Source organism: Cryptococcus depauperatus, chromosome 7 (genome assembly GCF_001720195.1).
Source record: "Cryptococcus depauperatus CBS 7841 chromosome 7, complete sequence".
In the NCBI taxonomy this organism is placed as follows: Eukaryota; Fungi; Basidiomycota; class Tremellomycetes; order Tremellales; family Cryptococcaceae; genus Cryptococcus; species Cryptococcus depauperatus.
This window is the reverse complement of record NC_089474.1, coordinates 197,597-220,925: the sequence shown is the minus strand read 5'-3', so window position 1 is coordinate 220,925 and position 23,329 is coordinate 197,597. Positions and strand designations below refer to the sequence as shown.

The 23,329-nt window shown below is 44.9% G+C and overlaps 8 protein-coding genes across 8 annotated transcripts; 4 read left to right on the top strand and 4 right to left on the bottom strand.

The window, feature by feature from the left end:
• Positions 1 to 388: 388 nt before the first annotated feature.
• L203_105394 (uncharacterized protein) lies at positions 389 to 1,225 on the top strand (the record flags this gene model as incomplete). Its single annotated transcript, XM_066214761.1, has 6 exons — positions 389 to 403; positions 494 to 507; positions 660 to 876; positions 951 to 972; positions 1,046 to 1,145; positions 1,210 to 1,225. The coding sequence occupies 6 exons, from the start codon at positions 389 to 391 to the stop codon at positions 1,223 to 1,225; spliced, it is 384 nt and encodes a 127-aa protein (XP_066070858.1).
• Positions 1,226 to 3,155: 1,930 nt separating this feature from the next.
• Positions 3,156 to 5,861, bottom strand: L203_105393 (uncharacterized protein; the record flags this gene model as incomplete). The annotated part of the gene is made up of 1 exon (XM_066214760.1): positions 3,156 to 5,861. One exon carries the CDS (start codon positions 5,859 to 5,861, stop codon positions 3,156 to 3,158), a length of 2,706 nt encoding a protein of 901 aa, XP_066070857.1.
• A 2,180-nt stretch (positions 5,862 to 8,041) lies between these two features.
• On the bottom strand, positions 8,042 to 9,227 carry L203_105392 (uncharacterized protein; the record flags this gene model as incomplete). The annotated part of the gene is made up of 6 exons (XM_066214759.1): positions 8,042 to 8,089; positions 8,170 to 8,405; positions 8,463 to 8,641; positions 8,739 to 8,887; positions 8,939 to 9,039; positions 9,095 to 9,227. The coding sequence occupies 6 exons, from the start codon at positions 9,225 to 9,227 to the stop codon at positions 8,042 to 8,044; spliced, it is 846 nt and encodes a 281-aa protein (XP_066070856.1).
• Positions 9,228 to 9,924: 697 nt separating this feature from the next.
• On the bottom strand, positions 9,925 to 10,943 carry L203_105391 (uncharacterized protein; the record flags this gene model as incomplete). The annotated part of the gene is made up of 2 exons (XM_066214758.1): positions 9,925 to 10,232; positions 10,283 to 10,943. The coding sequence occupies 2 exons, from the start codon at positions 10,941 to 10,943 to the stop codon at positions 9,925 to 9,927; spliced, it is 969 nt and encodes a 322-aa protein (XP_066070855.1).
• Positions 10,944 to 11,585: 642 nt separating this feature from the next.
• Positions 11,586 to 12,375, bottom strand: L203_105390 (uncharacterized protein; the record flags this gene model as incomplete). Its single annotated transcript, XM_066214757.1, has 3 exons — positions 11,586 to 11,924; positions 11,972 to 12,053; positions 12,239 to 12,375. The coding sequence occupies 3 exons, from the start codon at positions 12,373 to 12,375 to the stop codon at positions 11,586 to 11,588; spliced, it is 558 nt and encodes a 185-aa protein (XP_066070854.1).
• A 1,507-nt stretch (positions 12,376 to 13,882) lies between these two features.
• Positions 13,883 to 14,962, top strand: L203_105389 (uncharacterized protein; the record flags this gene model as incomplete). Its single annotated transcript, XM_066214756.1, has 3 exons — positions 13,883 to 14,014; positions 14,062 to 14,687; positions 14,737 to 14,962. 3 exons carry the CDS (start codon positions 13,883 to 13,885, stop codon positions 14,960 to 14,962), a joined length of 984 nt encoding a protein of 327 aa, XP_066070853.1.
• Positions 14,963 to 15,517: 555 nt separating this feature from the next.
• Positions 15,518 to 21,591, top strand: L203_105388 (uncharacterized protein; the record flags this gene model as incomplete). The annotated part of the gene is made up of 11 exons (XM_066214755.1): positions 15,518 to 15,528; positions 15,574 to 16,272; positions 16,321 to 17,112; positions 17,161 to 18,920; positions 18,973 to 19,296; positions 19,347 to 19,709; positions 19,757 to 20,329; positions 20,380 to 20,758; positions 20,809 to 21,237; positions 21,289 to 21,465; positions 21,522 to 21,591. The coding sequence occupies 11 exons, from the start codon at positions 15,518 to 15,520 to the stop codon at positions 21,589 to 21,591; spliced, it is 5,577 nt and encodes a 1,858-aa protein (XP_066070852.1).
• A 253-nt stretch (positions 21,592 to 21,844) lies between these two features.
• Positions 21,845 to 23,267, top strand: L203_105387 (uncharacterized protein; the record flags this gene model as incomplete). The annotated part of the gene is made up of 7 exons (XM_066214754.1): positions 21,845 to 21,896; positions 21,956 to 22,176; positions 22,226 to 22,321; positions 22,372 to 22,447; positions 22,497 to 22,696; positions 22,748 to 22,892; positions 22,939 to 23,267. The coding sequence occupies 7 exons, from the start codon at positions 21,845 to 21,847 to the stop codon at positions 23,265 to 23,267; spliced, it is 1,119 nt and encodes a 372-aa protein (XP_066070851.1).
• Positions 23,268 to 23,329: the final 62 nt, after the last annotated feature.

Genomic DNA, 23,329 nt, shown 5'->3' with positions numbered 1-23,329 from the left:
ACGTTGGCGGTCGCTGTACCTGGGTATGTAGGTAGAGTACTATGCAATCAGTTTGCTTGCCGTAAGAGATATGAAGGAACGCAGCAAGTACAAGCTCAAAATGATTGAGATGCGTATTATGTACAACGAGTCTTTACAGCTAGGATTTGATCCCGCATACGATCACGTGACTTTCCTCAAGGGGGTACGTACCGTTGAACAGATTTCGAATTGACTACCCAAAGTGCCACATTGTGATTATATCAACCCTGAGATTCTCATATTTCTATTCTTTTTCTTCTTCCTTGTCTTTTCATCTGCAACTTGACATTCTAAACTGTCAGCTACCATTTATTCAAGACAACAATTGAAAGATACAAAAGGTATTCAGATAGATACAAGTTGAGAAATGTCTGCCAAAAATGTGAGTAACTCTCGCTATTCTCATAAAGTGTTTGTAGAACCAAAGATTGGTTGTGTTTTTGATAAGTTTGACTGATATATTTTTGGACAGTACTATGAAAATCAGTATGCCTTTTAATCGTTTACATCAATGCTGGATTGTAGCTGGCGTGGTGTTTTGCCTATCAGGTGCAAGATGCTCTACGTCTTGTGGAAATTGTTTGACCAATGATAAATCAAGACAAGGTCTCTTAATTTTACTAATAGAATGTATCTAGGTCACAGCCACAGCCGCAGTCACAGCCTTATGGCCAACAGTACGGTGGAGGATATCCTCAACAGGGCGGAGGGTACCCTCAACAAGGCGGAGGATACTTTCAACAAGGCGGAGGATACCCTCAACAGGATGGAGGGCACCCTCAGCAAGGAGGAGGATATCCTCAACAAAGCGGTTATGGTACACAGCAGGGTGGCTACTACCCGCCTCCTCCTCAGGTAGGTTGGGTCATTTTGACTCACCAGATTGTTGTTTATATGGTTGCTCTGTATGCTGAGCCTTTGTTGGATAGCAATCATACCAGTCACCCGGCCGTATGTGTCGCATCCGTGTTGAACTTCTCTGCAACGCTGATCAAGTCCTATCATGTCTTGGCGCCAAAAATAGAATATGCCTCCCAGCCTCAACCCCAGCCCCAACCTCACCCTGTCTATATCCAGTCACAACCTCAAAAGTCTAGCGGTGCAGGTGCTGGATGCTGTGCTTGGTAAGCTTGGCGTATGGGGTGTTGGAAGCAATGCTGATCTTGTGAATTGTATGGTGTTGTGTAGTCTTGCTGGTGGTTAGTACTGTTCTTGTCTGCCGTAGCTTTGAAAACACTGTGGGTTGATTTGATGTTGTAGCTCTCTGTTGTTGTTGTGCCGAAGAGCTCTGTTGTGATATGCTCTGCTAGAATATCATGTCTCACTATTGTATAGCTGCGAGTTCTAGTCGCAGACTATGTGTTTCCTGTACCTGCTTGACACTGTCTTTAAAGGGACGAGAGATTTATAAGAATGTTTGCATGAGTTAATGCACAAGCGAGTTTTTATCTTTGTTTCGTGTTGAATTGATCTAAAGTCTCAGAAATTCGTTTAATGGCTTTTGCACCGTCTCAAAGCTTACACTTTGCATAGGTCAATCGTGATTTGTTTTTTATGGACATGACTCGTGCTTGTATGTCGAAATTGTGCTGATGGATGGATGTTGCAGTGTTGAGAATTTGACGATACAATTCAGTGACATGTCAGATATATCAAAATACATGGTATCAGTGATTCCGTTCTTGAACCGGTAAAAGACGGCTCTGGTGTTAAAGTTTTGAACTCTTTAACACGTAAGTTTGCGACGAAAAGTCAACAAAACTCTTTTGCTTATCGCAAAGACTCGTTTGTTGGGTGCACCCATTCGCGAGCGTCTCTGCTTATTGCAAGCTATCTCCAAGTCCCAATATACCAAAAGCACATACCGTTGGACGTTGAATATTTTGTGAGTAGCTTAACGTTCTTGTCCCGCGTATCATTCAGCATCTCGTTCTTCTCTGCCAATTCCGCTGCTTTATGGTCTAAATAGACACTTTCTATGTTTGTCCGGGGCTAAGCTACCAAGACTCGAGCAAGAATTAATTCCTGAAGGATACCTCAAAGTTGAAGACGTACTCCACGAACGTTTCCATTTGTGACGTTTGGATGATTAGACTTTGCAGACTTGCCTGAGTTTGGCTAAAGCTTATGAGGAAATGACTTGGCCCAATTCCAATTTTGGGCGTCTTTTCTTCCAAAACTTACTAACTTTGGTATCTTTTATTTTTGTTAGTGACTCAAACTTTGAATTGACTATACTTACGGAACCATGCATCGCAAAACAAAGTCATGAAGTGTTTTCGCGCCTAGCCTGTAAGTGAAAGAGTTACATCTGAGTCATGAAATCAATTACTATTGAGGACAACTTTATGACTTGGGATGATGGGTTACCCAACACATAATGGCCACAGTGTCAGCTTGCCAAGTAGAGAAAGAATCTCAAAAGACTCTTGATTTCAATGGCTGGAATCCCACAGTTAACAACTGAGCCATACTATGTCTCTGGATTCCGAGCTAACGAAAAGAAAAGTCCGAATGAAGTTATGTGTGACCAAATGATTGGCTTTCAACTACCATTCAAATTGACCATCGCTTCGCCTGATGACTAAATGTATGGAGGCGTCTATCTATGTCTTGCAATTTATTCTTACAAGCATACGCTCGCTGCTAAAAATGCTCAAATCCAATTGATGTCCTTGTCCGTTTCGTCACTAGTTGGCTTCATCCCATACTGTGAGCATAACGACAATCAGATACTACAATCCTTTTGGTTTTTACATTGACGCCTCAACTGGTAACGCAAATGTGAATTGCATACGTCGGACATGTACAATATGAATTATGATTCGTAACCAATGCTAGATAAAAAGATTGTGAAAGTGATGAGAGTGAGATCGTCTCTAAGTATTATACAAAAACAAACTAAGGCGTGGAAAGAGGCCTATCTGCAATCTGAACAAACTGAATAAAGAGAGTAGTTTAGCTAAATGAAATAAATGTGATGAAGTGTCCCAATGTCCGACAAGACGATAAGATAAAGGATAAAAGTCAACACGGGATGTGAAAACTTGAAAATACAGGTTGTAATGAAGGAAAGCGCCTTTTGTGTTGTGTTTGTGATGATCGTCTCTTGATCTCAAGTCCTATTCTTTACATTACGACATTCTCGAAATCCTCCTGTTCATTGGCTCTGGCGACAGACCCAGAGAGTGTCCTTGCTGCTGTGGGTTCATATCTAGATTAAACATCATTGAGCCCCGATTTTGTTGGATGGCCAGCATCCCTTGCATGCCAGAGGCATCTGCCTTCATCCCTTGCATATATATCTGCTGAAGCGGCTGGGCCATCTGAGTAGGAAAAGCGGCATATTTGTGCAAGCTTGTCGTACTAGACACTCCGCCACGTTGCTCGTAGAATGAGTGATATCGACTGGAAGTCTTCTCGTGGTCAACACTTGTGCGAGAGCGAACATTCTCCGGGCGACGAGTAAACGAGGGCTGATAGAATGTCTGAAAAGTTGACATGGTCGACATGCCACTGTTTCTGTTGTTCTCATGCTTGGGAATAACTTTAGAGGGAGAAGGGAAGCGAGCGTGGCCAGAGCCCATGGCCAAATCAAGCCTGCTTCCACTAGACATTCTCTTGTATTTTTCTTTCTGCACAAGATCTGGCACAGTCTTCAAGTCAATCATGCTTACTCCCCGGTACTTTCTATCACGCATCTTTTCTTTTTGCATTTCTGCTTCCGCACGTTTCTCATTGGCACCTTTGCTGTTTTGTTCACGACGTTCTCGAGCTTGCTGAATGGCAACCAAAGCTGCCTGCTGTTCCATCTGCAAGTGCTCGGGTGAAAGCATAATCTGCGAGAAGCGCTTTGAAGACCGGTCCCGGGTATTCGGTTGAGAACTGGCCCGCACTCGAGGATGTTCAAGACTCGCCAGTGGCGACTGGTTTGGCCGGGATAATTGGGACCGGCTCTTGGTGACGCTCAAAGGCATATCATCGTCGTCGACATTTTCCGAGTCGTACGACGTTCTCCTAGTAGGAACAGGAGGACGTACAAAGGAAGACCTTCTTATGGCAGCAGTCGTAGTATTGTACGAGGTAGCGACCGTCAAAGCGATCTTGGTAGCGTCGCTTTCGATAGTTTTGATCATGAGAGGAGGCGATAGTTTAACATTGCCTTCTAAAGCTCTCAATGCAGCATCCGCATCCTGCGTTTCCTTTTCCCCCGCTTCCTGTTCATCAAGCGCATCCTTTGTCTCCACATCTTGCGCAGCCTTCTTCAAGCTATCAAAGCTTTCCTGACTAGGTCTTCCATCGCTGTTTGAAATTTCGTCGACTTCGCAAAGACTTGTGATGTATGGAGAATACTCAAACGCCCACATAACATGGCCAGGGCGAGCCATTGTGACATGAGTGTAAATACCATCAGAGCAAAGTACATGGTTTCTGTGCTCAAAAGGCGGTCGGTTGATGAAATCCAGAACGCCACGGGGACGAGGAACGAGTGCTTTTTTAAAGTTTCGGCGAGGTGAGATAGTCCCATAGGGCTTTTCTCCTCGGTCAAGCTTGATCATCACATCCCGCACCGCAAGACCCAATCTGAGACCGCCCTGGGCAGGCGAGAGATCAGCAAGACCAGTGTAAATGTTAACGCTTTTAGGGAAGACTCGTCGTCCAGATTGGATAGAGAGAGCAATCTCATCAGGTAGTTTGTTGGACTGTCTCGCCAAGGAGAGTGCAAAAGGGTGAGGTGAGGGGGCTCGTAATTGTGAAAGTTTCTTCATAGAAGAAGTACGGAGTTGATTGGTTAAAAAAGTGTGCTCAATGGGAGCCTGCTGTAACAACATTTGAGCCGGAGAAAAAACAGCTGATTTGACTTGAGTCTGAGGAGGCGAAGCTTGCGATATAGCCAGCAGGTCGACAGTACTAGAGTTTGGAGAAGATTTCGCGGAACTGTTTTTTGAAAATATAGATAATCCGTCACCTTTTTTTCTGCCACCTAGCCATCCCCAGATCCTGTTCTTTCTACCCTTCTCCAGTGCGTTGGCTAAAATCTTTCCCTCAATAAAAACTTCCGTTTCTGGCTGCCCTTCCGCAGGTGTTTTGATTCCTTCAGAAGAAGAGATTGAAGAAGCAGAAGAGGAGAGAGTAGTTTGTGAGGAAGAACGAGTAGATAACGGGGTAAGAGTCGAGGGCGGCGAAGCGGAAGGGTCTTCATCGGTGAATGAAAGCGTTGGAACAGGTGGTATGGAGGATAGAGAGAGGGCGGATTCGCTTTTCCTACCTCTTCTCCCCAGAGTAAATGCCTTTTTCAAGCTCTTCCTTCTGCCTTGTTCCTTTTTCACTATGGGAACTACTTCGACAGCAGCCTTGATATTTGTCAACAAGTCCGATTGTTCCTCCTGTTTAGGTAAAGTAGGAGAAATGGTTCCAATGGACAAACTCCTCTTCCTGATCAAAGGTTTCTCAAATTCTTTGGCTTCATCTCCAAATATTGGAGGTTGTGATAATGGACTCGGGCGGAGAACGCCCAAAGACTTTTGCTTTGGCATAGCCTTGTTTAGTCCCAACATACTTTTAGCCTTGTCGCTCTCAGATCCAGATCCGCTTCCAGAAGCATTACAATCCGGTAAAGGATCGACATAGTTCCAAAGAGCATCACCGGGTGCAAGCAAAAATGTATTTAGTCCGTATGGATCGGTAGCTCTTGCAGTACCTGGGAAAGTAGGAAATGGAGAGTAGGATGTAGAGTCAAGGATGGGAACCGTTCGTGGAATGTCGGGAACATAGAGCGATGCAGAGTGTGAAAAGCTTGGGATAAGGTCAGGGGGAAGAAGAGAAGATTTGACTGCCATTCTAAAACGACATTAGCCGTAGCTCTCATTCATATATGACAATAGCTTACACGTCAAAAATACCCTTTTGCGAACCCAAACTCAAAAACTAGAAAATAATAATCCAAGAGATGAGATGGAAGAACAACTGATGAACAGCCCAATGACTTTTGGGGTTTCGTTATCTCTCTTCTTCTCTTCAAAGCCCTTTCTATTCCTCTACCGGCTGATCTAACCACTTTACACAAAGGATCCAGCCAGGGATGATTGAAGGATGTTTTGATGTTTGGTCGCCGTTCGCTGTGGAAATCCACTGTGTTAGCAGGTTGATCTAACTAGAATGACGCCAAGAGGACAATGGAGAAGAGTGGCCAAGGGCAACTCAGAGATTAGGCCAAGCTGGGCGTGTGATGAATGGGGGAAAGACGAGGAATTTAAGCACAGAAAGAAGGTCAAAAAGTACAATGTTGACAAAGGGATATAGACAAAACCCGTGAACGTCCTCGGTCACGAGTATACCTGGATGTCAGACGGGGAGATTAAAAAGAAAATGAAGAAAGGAAATGATAAAAGAAATAAAACAAGGTCACTCACATCACCGTCTTGACGTCTTTCCCGCCGTTTGTGGAGGAGACCAGTCACCAGAAACCACTAGCTTGGCGAATCTCGCAGTTAAGCAGATGCGGACAAGCCCTTCTCTCCCTCCTTTGAAAGGAAGCCTAGTTCTAGATATGTTCCTGGGTTGACGTGGACGTTTTTCTGTCTGCAAATATGATCAAATGCAGTAGAGATGGGCTTGGCGTAAGAAAGAGTTGAAAGGGTATGGCTATAGAGTTGACTCAGCTCGGGCTTACTTTCTAACGGTTATAGCTGAGATGTATGCAGCCGAGACGTGGCATCACCCGAGGCGCGCAGTGCCGAGGTCCATCAGACGCTCCGCGCAGAGACCAGACCCAAGTCCGCGCGACTACCTTGAGGATGGGAGAATTATCACTCACTTTGCAGTGCCCAACACAACTACACAGCAAATGACTGTGGCGGAATGTCTCTCAAGGCCAAGATGGTAAACTGTCGCGTAACCTCGGTGGTCGGTGGCAACAGCGCGTAGTTACCCCAAGATGGTTGCACCTGTAATCGTTCTGCACCCATCAAAGGTCAGACATGGTGTGATAGAGACGATAAATAAAAGAGAAATTGCGGAATGCGAATGGCGATCGTCCACTACCGCAATCCGCCTCTTTCCACGCTCAAGATACGTACTCGATTTGCCTCTCCGCTAACCAAGACGGCAAGCTGCAAGTTGATTGGCCAAAGAACCGACGCTGACACTTTTTCAAACGTCTCGAGCCACAGTTGATGGGTGACTGTGAGTTGGATATCCCAATAAATACACTTTTTGTGGGGTATAGATATCAGAGTATAAAAACTTGTAATAAAGACAACATCAAAATCAAATTGAATTGATCCAGAAAGAAATAAAATATCAAGGCGTCGTCAAAGTTTTGCTGTCTGGCGGTCAATGCTCAATGGTGATGACCCTTTCGTCGTTATCGGCGACCTCCACCTATACATTTTCAACCTCAACCAGGCTGAAACGGCATCGTTAAGAGCGTCTTTTGAGCCAGTCTAGTAAGCAACGGGAAACATAGAATGTCTAGAGAGTTTGGTGCAGAGTGGTAGCTGGTAATCCAACTGGCAGAACGTGGGAACTTTGTGTCCACGTCGCTATGTTTCAATGAGAGGCAGAATGAGCAGCTGTATGTATATTCCAACGTTGCCTCTTTGCTAAATGCATATATAGCCCTCTAAGAATTTCCCTTGGCAGCATCTTGTTGCTATTATTATGGCAAGAATAGAATGAATAAAATTAAAAAAAGATGAAAAGAGATAAAGGGTGAAAAGGAAGAGAAAAGAAAATCCGTGCCTGGATCTGAAATGACGTTATTCAACAAGAAAGAATCCTCCATAAACCTATGAACTCCTGAAATCCAGTACAGCGAGATAATTTACGTAAGTGATGCGTTGAACCATACAATGTATCTAAGGGATGAAGAGGTGCAGTTGATGCAGATGAGAGATTGAGTATTAGCGTTGACAACAGAGGCTGGCGATGGCTTGGATTGGCGGAGCAGCAAGGGTAAAGAGTATTATGGGGAAGGTAGGGGCTTGGTAAGAAGCAAACAGCTCTAGGTATCTAGAGTCTAGTGGGAATAATCATACTTTTGGAAAAAGGTGATTCTGTCTCTAGTCTGTGGAATCGTTGATATTAGTTCGATGTGTATGCCCTATGTGTCCCATTCTCTGGTAGGGATAGCGATGGACGACTCACATCACCCTTGGGTCCCCGAGTTTTCCCTTGTGCCTTCTCGCTCTCCCTTCTCAAAACCCTATCCTCTCGCAGCCATTCTAGAGCCATCTCAAACAGGCTTTCTTCCTCGCTTTGCGGAGCCATGCCAGCAGGACTGACAGGAGGCCAAGGCACAAGACCGCGAGGGGTACCACCGAGTTGCATGTGACAGATCTTGTTGGGAAAGCCTTTCAGTCCATCAAAGATATGGGTAGCGTCTGGTGGTCTGTTAGTGGTCATGTCACCGTATGTCAGGTTCGCTACGTGGCGCTTACAAACGATCGTCGCTCCCCGTCGCTCACTCTCGCCAATCAGAAAATCAATCAAGTCTGCTCGAACGAGGACGTCCAAATCCACGGTGACCTCATCGAGCAGTAAGACGTCCCATTCGGCCATGAGCCCCATGCAGAGCTGGACACGACGGCGCTCGCCGTCAGAGATTTGGTGCATGTGCCTACAAGACATTGTCAGCTGCTTTGCCCATTTGTAGTTTGAGTTGTTGTACGGTGTCGTTGCAATAAACCCCTTTGATAGCTATAAGGTATACGCACCAATCTAAATCAACATCCAGAATAGACAATAGCTTATCCCTACGCTCCTTGTGCCTATAACCCCCTACAGAGTCGAGAAAATGCGATACAACGATGTCGGATCGGACGACGGGATTGGATGACCATTCCGTTCCGAGATACACGACGCCCTTTATCAACTCAATCAGATTTCTGTCATGTTACGCCAGCAAGAGTCATACACCGGGAGGATTCATAAACACATCCTGACCCAAAATCTTGCAAGTCCTGGTTTTGGTAAGGCGCTTGCCTGCCAAAATGCGCAAGAGAGTTGACTTTCCCGCTATATTCGTTTTAAGTCTACATATCCTGCAGTTTTGAGGATAGCGTGTACCAACCTCCATTAGCACCAAGCAAAAGACAACGGTCTCCCTTTTCTAGCTGAAGATTAACGTCCTTGAGCACTGGATCGTCGCCTTTTTTCCACGAGTAGGTAAGGTTTTGACAGTCGAGAGCGAAATCGCTTGCCATCTTGATACAGCGTAGCTTGATTTATGAAATTCAAATTCAAAATAACGATGAAAACGAAGAAATGAATTGTAGATCAATTTCTTTGATGTTTCCACTGTATGGAAGACTGATTATTTGCACGTGATTTTTGTGCCTTGTGCCTGATTCCAGCTTGACTTCTTATCATCTTTGTAGTTTGATTAGATATCGCTTGCTTCTATCAGAGTGATTAGTAGGATGCCATAGAATTCTAAATCCCTATAGATGCATACTTTGAAAGGAAGACTTGGAAATGCTACAACAAGAAAGGGCACGTCTCACTTTAAGTAGCGTATATTGCTGCAAAGGCGTATCAAGTCAATGCAATAAAGGGTCAAAAGGTTATATGAGGTTCGCATTGCCATTGCCTTTTAACGACCGCACATCAAGTTATTCTTGAATCAATATATGAAGTAAATATACTGTGAGCTGGATGTGAAGATTGCTCAAGCTATGTTGATTTACGGACGCAGATGACACTATTCGCTCGGTGGTGCTATCAACGACGATTGTCAAAAGACTCTCTCAACACAAAGCTTCCATAAGGAGCGTGAGCGACTTGTTCAATATAGTTTTCCCCTAGATACCAGCCCTACCTGACGTGGATCATGAAAGGTCTTTCTTGAGGCATTCAACACGCTTTTATTGGCAACTGCAATCTAGCATCAACTTGCTCGTGCTACGAGTTGAAAATTGCCGAGTGCTGCAAGTCGTGTCTGCCCATTAATATTTCTCCCAACGGCCATGTCGTTTCTGGGCCTTTTTCAACATCTTCCGCCCAGGCCCAAAACTCATCATAGTCCTTTTCCTGCACATCCAATATACTTGTCGTACACGATTGTAATCTGTCAACTTCTTCCTTAATGATTAGGCGGTATGGGTGAAGAAGAAGTTGAGAAGAAGCGTATGGTCCAATGAGGTTAAGACGAACTGCCGAAGATAGGAGAGAACGCGCATGCATGAAGAGATATAGATGCAAAGTACGGTCTTGTCGAAAGATCAGCAAAGGAATGTTTGCAGACAGTAGTAAAGCTCACCAATAGAGAGTCCAAGAGCAGCACACATCAACCCCCAGCATACTGCCAGATGACCTGGTGCCTTTTGGAGTCTAACTAGCTTCTTGTACCCTTCCACCACCCTCTTGCCCAGCTCCTCTTGTACCCTCGTGATATCGTCCTCGTCTTGCAGCTCCGCCTCCATCCCCGGCGGCTTACTAAGACCACGAGAGAAGAGCGTAAGCATTGCAACACCTTGAGGCTCCGATGATCGTCTACCAACGTGGGAAAGTAGAGTAGACTCGTGATACTGGTCAAGAACTTGAAGCTGTTCCAGCAGGTGATCGACCCTCTGAGCAAGAGCGTCATTGTTGAAGCCTATCTCCATCATATCTCGATTGACCGCTGCTCGAGCATCCGTTACGAGAATCCAGGCATCTCTCACAAATCCCCCTGTGGTGCTTGCATAATTGGCTACCTCGGCTTTGGCAAACCGTACCAGTCCATCCATTACATTCTTATTGCCATTCTCGGAAGAGGCAGAACCTCCCGAGGAATAAGCATAGCTGGAGGATAGAAAGCCGTGTTTCGCAAACGATTCGAGTCCAGAGGATGAGACGAATCCACCTGTTGGGAGATTCGAATCGAGAAGAACGTAAAGAAGGTGGAGTTCTTGGCCGAAGAGATCAGTTTGATGGTTCATATAGACAGTAATAGTTTGTTGGTCGGTTTTGGAGATTTTGTGACGATAATGTACAACTTGTGAGTTTGGTGAAGACGCAGATGTAAAAGATAACATGATTATCCTAAGAGGCGGCGACTCCCGCCGCTATGAACTATAGGAACAGATATAACTGCTTAAGGTTTTTCTTGACGCGCAAGATATGACAGTAATATACAATGTAAATACCTTTTCATAAAATAAACATATACATGCTGCTATTACAGTGGATCTGAACAAGCAAATCGAGTCTTCAAGTGAACCAGAATCTTTCAAGGTGTATTCGTGCGTGGGTAGCTGACAAGAAGGCATAAAAGAGGACTAATTATATAATCCAGAATACCCATAACTCGTGATCTTCTGGTACAGCCTCATCGTAGCTCATCGAAATTAATCCTCTTACAGGAAAGTTACAGCGATACCAGTGGCGGCAAATACGCCGTTCAGGACAGGCGCGATGTTGCCAGCACCACTGGTTAAACCAGATAAAGCTGAAGCTGACGCGGAGTCTGCAGACTCCGCACTGTGAGAGGCGGTGTTGGATTTGTTAGGAAGGGCAGTCTTAGTGATGCTGACGGAAGAGCCAGAAGCGGCAACTGTACTGGCAGAAGTAGCAGCGTCAGATTAGGCAGCAGAAGAGCCTACAGAAGAACCAGAGGAAACACCGGCAGCAATTGCAGCAGTATCAAAAGCAGTGACACCACCAGAGGCAATGAGAAGAATTACATCGTAGCCATCTATGCATTGTAAGTTAATAGATGCCAATGATGAAGTGTAAATGCTGATCAGTAGCAACTGTAGACAGTCCCTTGGTAGTAAAGCCTTGCGAAATGCCAGGATAATCTTAGTTGGCACAAGAGCCTTTGAGAGAGTTGAATTCGGAAGTTGGAGTAGTACCAGCATTGCCGTTGTCCGTATTGCACAAAGTGCAATCGTAAATACTGGCAAGATAAGTCGCGTCACCTGTATAACTATCAGACAAGAAGCAACTTTGCGGTGGTAAAACCTACATTGGCAAGCAACGTCCTTGGAGCCGCAAGTGTTACAAGAACATTCAAACAAGCATTTGAAGGTTTCAGAGGGGTACTCGGTCTGTTTAAAAGTCAAAAGGCTTGCGAACGCTCCAGCATTATTAGAATTCAGGCAAGAAGCACAACGAGAGGCGTCAGAGGGGTAGTTGTTGCAAAAACAGCCATAAACTTCCGTGGAGGACGTATACGCATCTTGTCCAAAGGTCGATAAACCAGAAGCGCTTCCCACAAACACCTCTCTCATACAAGTATGCAAACTCAGGCGTCTTGGAGCATTGATTCTGGCAGGCTGAAGGAATGTATTTCCAACTGGGAGCCTCCTGGCCTTTGATAATGGCGGCGGGGATGATTGCAGAAGCGACAGAGAAAAGAGCCTTGGACATTGTTCAAATGAAAGCCAGAGTTGAAAGCAAAGTTCAAAAATTCAAAAGGACAACAGAGAGAAACATAACGTAGGTCTTGATCTTTTACGGGAACCGAAAAGAAAATGCCCTGAACCAAATATTTGGTAAGAGGCACGGAGGAACAGCCCTGATACCAGTAGTGTCTGAACGTAAATCGGGGCCCCAGTGGCATTCCATCAAAGTCACAATCCTGTTTGCTCTCATTTATTTTTTCTTGAATGCATGAGATTCTTTTGGAGCTGATTCTTGGTAGCAGCGAAATGTTTTCCAAGTTGGAAAAGTAAATTCCATGGGCGCGCCTGATAGAATATAGCAAATTGGCTTAAGCAGGCGAAAACTACAGAATGATTATTCCGAAATCCGAATCCATGGATCCCGGAGATGTACGAGTCGTCAAACGACCGATGAAGATTAATTATACATTTCATTTGTTTATTCAACGCTTCCCAGAGAAAAATCAAACCAAATCAACCAGCGCTGCCCTTCTGTTTCTACTATATGCTGCCACAGCACTCGACTGGCCATCAGGTAGTGTTTGTGGCGGAAAAGCTAGAGATGTTTGAGTAGAAGGTGGACAAAGACGGTATTAGTTGGAGGATAAGAAGGATGTTTTTGTGGCTGGGCGTTCCCAGTGAGGGTAATCAAACGCCAGAGAGGATGGCACATGTATCCAATGCATATGGCATCGGTGAAGTGGGCGATCTTCTGGCAAGAACCCGTACGTTCGTGGGCTATATTCTACCTGCGAATGGTGTTCTACTTTTATGACTGTCTGGATGCTTGAAGCACAAAGCAGCCAAGCAGCATCCATGCTACGCGTTGGGATAAACAAGTGAGATGTATGATGAGAAGTGAATGGTAAGTCTCGGCAACTGAGAGAATCTGAATGGAATGGCTGAACAGCAATATTCCCAGTTTTTCCTAGCGCTACGTGTCAAGCACATAACGTGGGTGAAGAGTTGGCCTTTGAGTCTTATTAATTGCTCGTTTATCTAAAGTATATACAAAAGGTGTAAACTATGTATCAGCTACTCTAATCGAGACGAATTGGCCATGTTTGCATGGCATATACCACCAAGATTGTATCCATTGCCAACCTTCCTCTATATGGACTTTCAGGCGTGCTGAAAGTCGCTCCTTTTGTTTCCATGCATGATGCAGCCTTGACGGGTCTTCATGAATATATCCATGTACATTCACAATATGTAACAAAAGCAATATGCTTGGGAAGCTGTATTTGTAAAAGACACAAAAAGTACTTAATATAGTCTATATTACCATCGATTGTAGTTCTGTTTGAATGCACAGCAAATAAAAACATAAAATAAAAAGTTAAATTACAAAAAATCAGTCGCGTGTTCGTCTAATTTTTGTGGCAATATTTCTTATTTTCTGCAAGATCAATTTACAACTCTTTGTTTAATCTAACTTTTATATTCAATCGTCTTGATTAAACCCAAAATCCACGTCACAGTATATTGCTGCTATGTCTGCATATATGAGCGATTCAGACGACAGTCATGCTCAGCCACCACTTGCCTGTCCACTTGTCAGTCCGACTATTAGTGAGGGAAAGTTTCCTACGCATGAAGGCCCAGTGACAGTTACAGAAGTTGAGGTCGTTATATTTACCGTATTGCAAGGGCTGAGCTGACGAAAAGATAGATTGGCCTCAGCAAAATCCCCATCAAGTTCGTCTTTGCTCCTTCAGACATACCACTAGCAATCTCAGCACCCCATGTATTCATGCATGGTCTCCTCGCAGATGGAGAGCTGCATGGCCCGTTTTCACCTAATGCTTCACAAGAGACTCTGCCCCGGATTGTCGAAAAAAGTGACCCACAAGATGAGAAGAATGCGTTTTCTTCTGCGCCAAAACAGGATTATCATATAGGAGGATTGAGAAAGCTGTATGTGAATGCTTCCTTGAGTCACGGAAGAGTATGGGATGCTTTCAATGGAAAGCTCCAAAAATATCTAAAAAGAAACATGTTTGTCGAGGAATCGGTCATTATCAAAATGACGGATCCTCAACGATTCCCACGAGAAGCATCCCATGGCATGTTTACATGCTGGGAAGCCCGCAAGGCAGTCTTTCAGGAATGCGAATTTTACTCCAAATATCTCAAAAAACTTCAAGGAGAAATTGTGCCCAGGAGCTATGGACTATGGGGAGGGAGACTGAAACTGGGTGATGAGGACGAAGAAGGATTGTGGTGTGAGGTTTGGACCATGATACTTGAAGACTGCGGTCCTCCTGTCAATGTTGCAACTCTGACTGATGACGAAAGGTGAGTGTCCATTCTATGCTTTCCATCTTGCCCTCTCACACACATGCAGAAACGAGATAGTGACACTCTATCGCAAATTACACAGACATGGAGTACTCCATGGTGATCCAGATCCTCGTCACTGGCGGTTGCACCCTGAAGGCGGCTTTCGACTCATAGATTTTGACTCCGCCACCATGCTTCCAAGAGGAAGAAAAGCCACGATGGCGATGGAGGATGAGATTGAGCTGGTCAAGAACCATCTCATAGAAGAGGATGATGTGTGGTATATCTGAATCCAATCATGGGAGAGATATGGCCGGTGCGAAGTGAGCTACATGACTGCAAGACGCTTCAACCACACATTTGTTTGTAAACTAAGAAGATGAATGAGTATACGTCAACCTGCCATACTAAGCGATGCTCTCAGACTAACAATCAACGTCAACAGAGAGACCATATCGCTGTCGGGCATGAGGCTTTCAAATGGGTCACTTATATGGCAACCCTGGTGAAGAGAGAAGCACAAAGATGGATATGGATACACCCCAGGACGAGCGTAAGTAATCCCAACAAAACTATCCCGATACAATGCATGCATCGCGCACCAAAGTTCTTACAATTCTCTATCGCAACTCTAACGAACCAAACACACGTATGCCACAAATCATATCTCCGAGTGTTTCCCCGAACCGAGCTAAAAGTAAAAAAACGGACATAAAAGAGCCCCCATAAAGCTGGCGGGACGCGACAAGAATCCCCGCCACCTACCAGATTTTGTTTCCTTGTTACGTAATTTGCCAAAAAGTGGAGGTCGTCCACCTTTGCAAAGCGTCATAAAGCGCATTGGCATGTCTTTCCGGTGGGTTATAGGCAGAGGTTGAGGGCAAAACTGACATGCATAAAGACAGGACAAGCTTATTCTTCTTCTCGATGGTGGAACATCTCAGCAAGTTCGTCATACAGCAGCACAGCAGATTGCCCGTATCGCATCAAAGGCTTTTGAAACTACCGTTTGTGCACCTGTGAAGCAAGAGGAGGACGGGAAAGTAGAGGATGGCTTGAAGAGTAGTTTAACACTTGAATCAGGTGGAGGTGAGGCCGATGCTTGGAATGATGCTCTTGAAACGGTTGGGAAAATTTTGGCACTGTTGAAATCCAAGTCGTCTGATACCAGACATGCGGCTGCCTATGCTATCGGCTTGCTCGCAAAGAGTCTGCCTGATTATAATTTGGAGATTTCAGATGACTCGGAACGTTTGACGACTAGCCCGCTCGACTTGTTGCATGTCTTGAAGAATAGCCAAGCCTTGCTCGCCTCAGCAGGGCGTGAGTATGCTTCTAAACCAGCACCAGGCGACAAGGCGAAACGCCGAAAAGCGATGATGGCAAGCGTTGGTATTGACGCCGTTGGGTGGGAGGATACAGACAAGGTCCTTGACGACGAAGATGACGATATGGATGTTGATTTACGCAAGCCAGCACCGTCGAGCAGTGAACTATCCCTCCCATCTCAACCACCGACCAACATCTTTGAGGGGCTGAGTGCAAGGCAAATCACAATGTTGAAGAGAAAAAAGGGGAATATGGCAGAAGAAGCCAACAAGTAAATGCTGGTGTGCTGTTGAGAAAATAATCGCTGACAGACTGATAGGATGCGACGATTAAATGAGAGAATTGCGGGTAATGGCAGTGCTTCCGCCACTCCTTCGCGGGTGCCATCACCATCGACTGGCTCGGCAAGTACTGATCCTGTCAAGTCTGAGCCGAAAGCAGAAATTATTACCATCGATCCAGGTGCTAAGGCCCGAGCAGCAGCAGCTGGCGGTCAAGTCGAGCCCTCGTTGGGCTCGGACGATAACCCTATAGCGTCCTGCAAAGCACTTCATCTTATCCAGGGGCAGTCGCCGTGGACCACGGTTCTCTTGGATATTGCTCCGGACCTGCATGATGCAACATGGCAGACACGTCATGGCTCTGCTCTTGCAATAATGGAGGTACTCCGCTCTCTCAGCTCGTCTTTTGCTCTTCGACAGCCAGCCTTTCTGCTGTCTCTTGCAAGGCAACTACTGTATCTGCTGGCTATGGACAGATTTGGGGATTTTGTGGGCGATACAGTCATAGCTCCTGTTCGCGAAACTGCAGCTCAAACGCTAGGTGTCTTCCTCAAATATCTACCTACATCTTCCGTTGTAGAAGTACACAATACTCTGATGACCATGGTCAAACAACCCTGGGCAAAGAGAGGTAAGGAGGCAGAACAAAACCAAAAAGGAGAAAAGTTTGCTTGGGAGGTACGGCATGCTGGACTATTGGGCTTGAAATACGAGGTTGCTGTTAGAGGCGATTTGCTGATAAAAGGAAAATATGAAGGGGATGAAAAGCCAGACCTAGAGAGGGAAGAAATAGATATGTTAGGAGATGTCGTCAATGCTGCAATAATAGCGTGGGTGACTTTCTCTTTTATATACTTCTTATAGACTAATCGGAGCAGGCTTGGCGATCAAGACGATGATGTGCGCACTGTGGCCGCATCTGCGTTAACACCAATCTCTGGAATCCTTGCGAGCGTTTTACCTACAGCTGAACTTTCCCTTCTTCTCTCAACTCTTTGGCAATGTCTTGCAGAGGGAGGCGATGAGTTGGGAAGCAGTACAGGCGCAGTCATGGATCTTCTTGGATCACTCATTGCTCATCCCCAAGTGATCGCTCTGCTTTCTGTTGATAACGAAAACCTTATATCAAGAGTCTACGCTTTCCTTCGCCATCCGATCGCTGCGGTTCGACTCTCGGTTGCCAACATTCTCCTTGCTTTCGCCCGTATATCTTCAATACCAAGGAAATGGTCAACAGATGGTTTCTTTCCGTACATTTTCCAAAACCTCGTTTTAGAAGAGCGAAAAGATGTACGGGATATGTGTTTCCAGGCATATGAAACTGCTCTTGCTGAAGCATCTCATATGTCTGATGATATCGACAACATATTGGGCAAGAACGTTCAGGACTGGTATGAGATTGTCATGTCTCCTATCGGTGCACCCCTTAATCCTTCATTATTTCGTCAACCGGCCAAGGCCACTGGTCAGACCCATAATGTTGACAAAGCCATGATGGCAGGAGACATGTCATTATTGTCAATGGACACAGCACTGGAGACAAGGATTGCAGGAGCTAAAGCTTTGGCTCTACTGAGAAGATACAAACTGATAGAAGTCTCAGATGTGGATCTTTTACGGCATTATTTGAATTCATCGAGCGCCCATCAGACCTTCATCGCTTCTGTCATCATACAAGAATGGGCACTGGATGTTGAAAGCCGAACCACGGACACCACAACTTTCAGTTTGGGACAATCAGACGAAGACGCCAAGTCACTATCTACTATCCTTGTCGAGCGTGTCGAGAACTCTCCTCCTTCAACCTATCACGAGATGGGTATTTTACTTCAGAAAGTGTTTGCTGAGTGTGCTGCATTACTTTCCGCTTTCACTACAGAAGGCAAAATTGGAAAAGACAAGGTCCCGATATTACCTAAACGCATCGACGCTTTCAGAAGTGATGAACCGGACGTTTTCTCGCTTGATATCGCTCAACAGACTATCACTACTCATTACGACAATCTGGTTAGCAAACTCTCCAAAAATGTGAAAAAGAACTCTCTATCATCACTGGAAGATCGAAAGATGAAGATTGTAGGATCTATAGGTTACTTTTCTGTTTTGAAAGAGAAGTATGATGTGCAGGTTACGGCAGGTTTAGCAGGCGCTCTTGTTGCTCTCAAAGTCATGCCTGCCAAGTTTGGCCCTGTCATTAAAAGCCTTATGGACGGTATCAAAAAAGAAGAGAACGAGATTCTGCAAATGCGGGATGCTTTTTGGGTGTCTGGTTTCATTGCCTACACCACCACTCCTCTCTTCACAGCTCGTGTCAACCCATCCGATAAAGTTGTTAAGAATTTGCTTACCTTTCTCTGTCTTGATGTTACTCTTGCCCCCATCTTTACACCTACTGCTTCGGATGCTAAGGAAGGTATTATTACCCTCACTGAAGACAAAGCTGCATCTAGTATGGCGACAACAAGAAAAAAGGATGTTGTGGAAGAGACACCCGAGCAATATGCAGGGCGAATCACAAGAAGGGGAGCTTTGGAAGCTTTCAAGGCTTTAGCCATGAAGTTTGGGGTAGAATTATTCATAAAGGTTCCAAAATTTTGGGAAGGTTTGAGTTTGGCTTTACTTAATAATTTTAATGACTGTGAGTCGCAAATTTGTTATCAATGACATTCTTGCTAAGCTATACCCTTTAGCGACGGATATGGAACAGATCGAAAAATCACTAACAGATAACAGCAAAGGTCAAGATGTTGTAGATACTCTCACATTCCTTCGCGTTATTATCTCCGAATTAAATCCCGTTCTTCACCCACACCTACAGTCACTCTTTGCACCAGTTATCACCATATTGTCTAGTTCCTTTTCCGTTCTGAGATATACAGCGGCGCAATGTTTGGCAGCTATGTGTGATGTGATGACGGACGTAGGTATGAAACGGGTTGTTGATGATGTGATACCGTTAGTTGGAGACGCCAAAAAGTTACATTCTAGACGAGGGGCTGTGGAAGCCATTCATCGTAAGCTGCGAATTAATCTGAGAGGAAATGATTACTCACTTTACATGAAGGCATAGTCAAATTACTTGATATCAAAGCTTTGCCTTATGTCCTTTTCCTTATTGTACCTATTCTTGGACGTATGTCAGATCCAGATGAGAATGTTCGACTTCTTTCAACCAGTACCTTTGCATCTCTTATCAAAATGGTACCTCTGGAATCTGGCCTTCCTGATCCTCCTGGTTTTGCTGCCGAACTACTTGCAAAGAGAGACGAAGAGCGCAAGTTCCTTATGCAGCTTTTGGATGGCAACAAAGCTGAACAATATCAAATTCCTGTTGAAATAAAGGCAGACTTGAGACAGTATCAAAAGGACGGTGTTAGTTGGCTGGCATTCTTGGCAAAATACCAATTACATGGCATTCTTTGTGATGGCGAGTTTCAAGCATCGGTCGACTATGAGTAACTGACAACTGCTTAGATATGGGTCTTGGTAAGAGTCTGCAAAGTATTTGTATTATTGCGAGCAAGCACCATGAGCGTGCTGAACGTTATAAAGCCACGAGCTCGGTGGACGCTGCTCATCTTCCATCAATCATCCTCTGCCCGCCAACTCTCACTGGGCATTGGTATCATGAAATCCTAAAATTCACTCCCCACCTGCGTTCTCTCCAGTATTTGGGCACGGCGTTTGAACGAGCAAGTCTCCGACGTAATCTCCATTCTTATGATGTGGTTATCTCTTCCTACGAATCCGTTCGTTCGGATATTGCCGAACTATCTAAACTCAACTTCCTGTACTGTGTCTTGGACGAAGGACATATCATCAAGAACACGAAAACGAAGCTGGCAGTAGCAGTGAAACAGCTCAAAACCCAGCATAGGCTGTTACTCTCTGGAACGCCTATTCAGAATAATGTTTTAGAGCTTTGGAGTCTATTTGACTACTTGATGCCTGGTTTCTTGGGTAATGAGCGTACATTCAATGAAAAATTCTCAAAGCCCATTTTGGCTGATAGAGAAGGAAAGGCAACGCCAAAGGAGCGCGAAGCAGGTGGGTGATTGTCTTTGATATTGACTACAGTTCTGATAATGCCAATTCAGCCGCAAACGCTCTTGATGCTCTCCATAAACAAGTTCTTCCATTCCTTCTTCGTCGGCTTAAAGAAGATGTACTCAACGATCTTCCTCCCAAGATCATTCAAGACTACTATTGCGAACTTTCAGCTGTGCAACAACAGCTTTACAATGAATTTTCTCAGTCCAAAGCAGCAGAAGAAACAGGTATGGAGATTAAAGCGACTACTCCAGTACAAGGGCAGACTCATGTGTTCCAAAGCTTGCAATATCTAAGAAAGCTTTGCAATCACCCTGCATTGGTGCTGGATAATGAGCCAGCGAGGTTTAAGGAGATTCAACAAAAGATTGGCGGATGCCCAGGGTTGCACAATCTATCGCACGCACCAAAGTTGGAAGCTTTGAAGTAAGTTAGCCGCTTTATGCGATAAATTTTCTCTGACTTTCTTCCTCTAGACAACTCTTACAAGACTGTGGCATTGGTCTTCCCCCTGATAAATTAGCGGACGATGTGTCGTCACATCGGGTACTCATCTTTTGTCAGCTTCGTCCGATGTTAGACCTCATTGAGAAAGATCTTTTCGGCACCCACATGCCCACAATCTCTTATATGCGCCTAGATGGATCTACAGATCCCCGTAAACGACATGCTATCGTACAAACCTTCAATGCTGACCCTAGGATTGACGTATTGCTATTGACAACTAGCGTTGGGGGTCTAGGATTGAACTTGACAGGTGCCGATACCGTCATTTTTGTCGATCACGATTGGAATCCAATGAAGGATTTGCAAGCTATGGACAGAGCGCATAGGTTAGGGCAACGGAAAGTTGTGAACGTGTACCGCTTGATCACAAGGGGAACATTGGAAGAAAAGATAATGGGGTAAGTCTTGTCATCCGCCATCTCATGAAACTCGTGCTGATGGTTTTTTAGGCTACAACGATTTAAACTCAATATTGCCTCATCGGTGATTACTCAGCAAAATGCTGGTCTGGGAACAATGAATACTGGAGAAGTGCTCGATCTCTTCAAGGTCAGTGCTGAAGGCGAACCTACCAAAGCCAAGCAACCTGGCACTGGTACAGCATCCATGAGTAAAATGCTGGAAGAGTAAGTGCCCACGCCTCTTGCTTGTAGATATATATCGACCGCTGACGCAACTCTAGGTTGGATGATCTTCCACCAGAAGACGAGTATGCCCAATTATCGTTATCAAATTTCCTCAGCAAGGTGTAGAGTTGAAATACCTCTTTTCTTTCATACGATATCCCATCTGTATTCATATTTAGCATTTCCATAAAAGCATAGTAGCATTAATACAACCATAGAATGCATAAGAATCAAAACATTTGCCTTTCCAAAGATACATAAAGTGTTGTGGGCAAATCTCATGATGTCGGTTAATTCGGACCGAATTCGGTTCAAAGATACACTTTCAATTATCTTTATTTTGCTCTTTAATCTTTCATCTTTATCAGAATTACGCAAAATGTCTTTACAAAAGCCCTTTGTCGCTCAATGGGGGATTCTTGGATGCGGCTGTGAGTGCTTTTTCGATGTATACGATGGATAGTAAAAGCCTGTTTCTCATTACTCTTAGGGATCTCTTCCGAATTCGCTCAAGATATCTCCCGTCCCATGGCCAGCCGCAATGTGACGGATGTTTCCCATGCTATTGCTGCTGTTGGGTCTCGTTCACTCCTCAAGGCTAAAGAGTTTGTCAACAAGTTTACACCTGACGGTGCTGCTGCCCAACAGGCTGGGCTCGTAGACTTTAAGCCAAGGCCGTATGGATCGTATAGAGAAGTGGTAGAGGATCCTGTCAGTTTATCCTTCATTTTCAGGTAGACATGTTGCTGACAAGGAAAAGAATGTAGACATTGTCTATGTAGGCACCATGAATGTTGCTCATTATGAAGATGCCAAGTTGGCTCTGGAAGCTGGAAAGAATTGTCTACTGGAAAAGGTATGTTTTTCATGTGTTAATGATCGTTCTCGTGGGCAAACACAACGCAGCCTGCCACTCTCAATGCGGCGGAATGGAAGCAGCTTGTTTCTATCGCCAAGGCTAACAAGGTCTTTCTCATGGAAGGTAAGCCCAAGCTCGCCATTGATGCTGTGAAGCCCACCAACAGAAACAGCTGTATGGACTCGCTTCAACCCTGTTATGCTTGCTATCCAAAAAGCCGTCCATGAAGATGGCTTGATTGGAGACATACGGTGTATCTATTCCGATCATGCCATGGACGTGTATAAGAAGAGACCCGTTACTGACCGCTTACTTTCTGCTGAGCTTGCTGGCGGCAGTCTTCTCGATATAGGTCCTTATCCGCTTGTATGGGTGCGTGCGGATCATGAAGACATTGACATCAAGAGTTGACCTGCATCAAAGACTTTGATGCTATTGTATCGCCATCCCCTCAATGAGCGTACCCCTCCAGCAAAAGTTGGTAGTACGATGCTGCTATGTGATACTGGGGTAGACATAGCAACAAGCATTACCTTGACATTTCCCAAGCTGAATGCCATGGCTTACTGTGCGTTTCGTCGCTGTGCTACCAGGATAATTCTGATGCTGGTCAGGTTCTACTAATCTGCTCTCGTCCACCCAGAAAGACCAGCATACTCGTATCGTCGGGTCCAAAGGGGAGATTCTCGTACATGGACACACTTCTCGCCCTCAAAAGTATAGAATTCGAAGATTGTCTGACTTGGAAAAAGAAGACGGTGGTTACCTACCGGATGAGCTTGTCGATATGAGCTTTGATGGGTTTGGCTTGTATTGGGAGGCAGATGCAGTCGCAAGATGTCTACAAGAGGGACTACTGGAGAACCCAGTGATGCCACATGCAGAGACTCTCATGACAATGGAGGTAAGTTGCCGGTTCCGACAGCAACCTGACGCCATTTAGATATTTGACAACGTTAGGAAAGAAGGTGGCTATGACTATCTACCAGGATTGGAAAAAGTCAA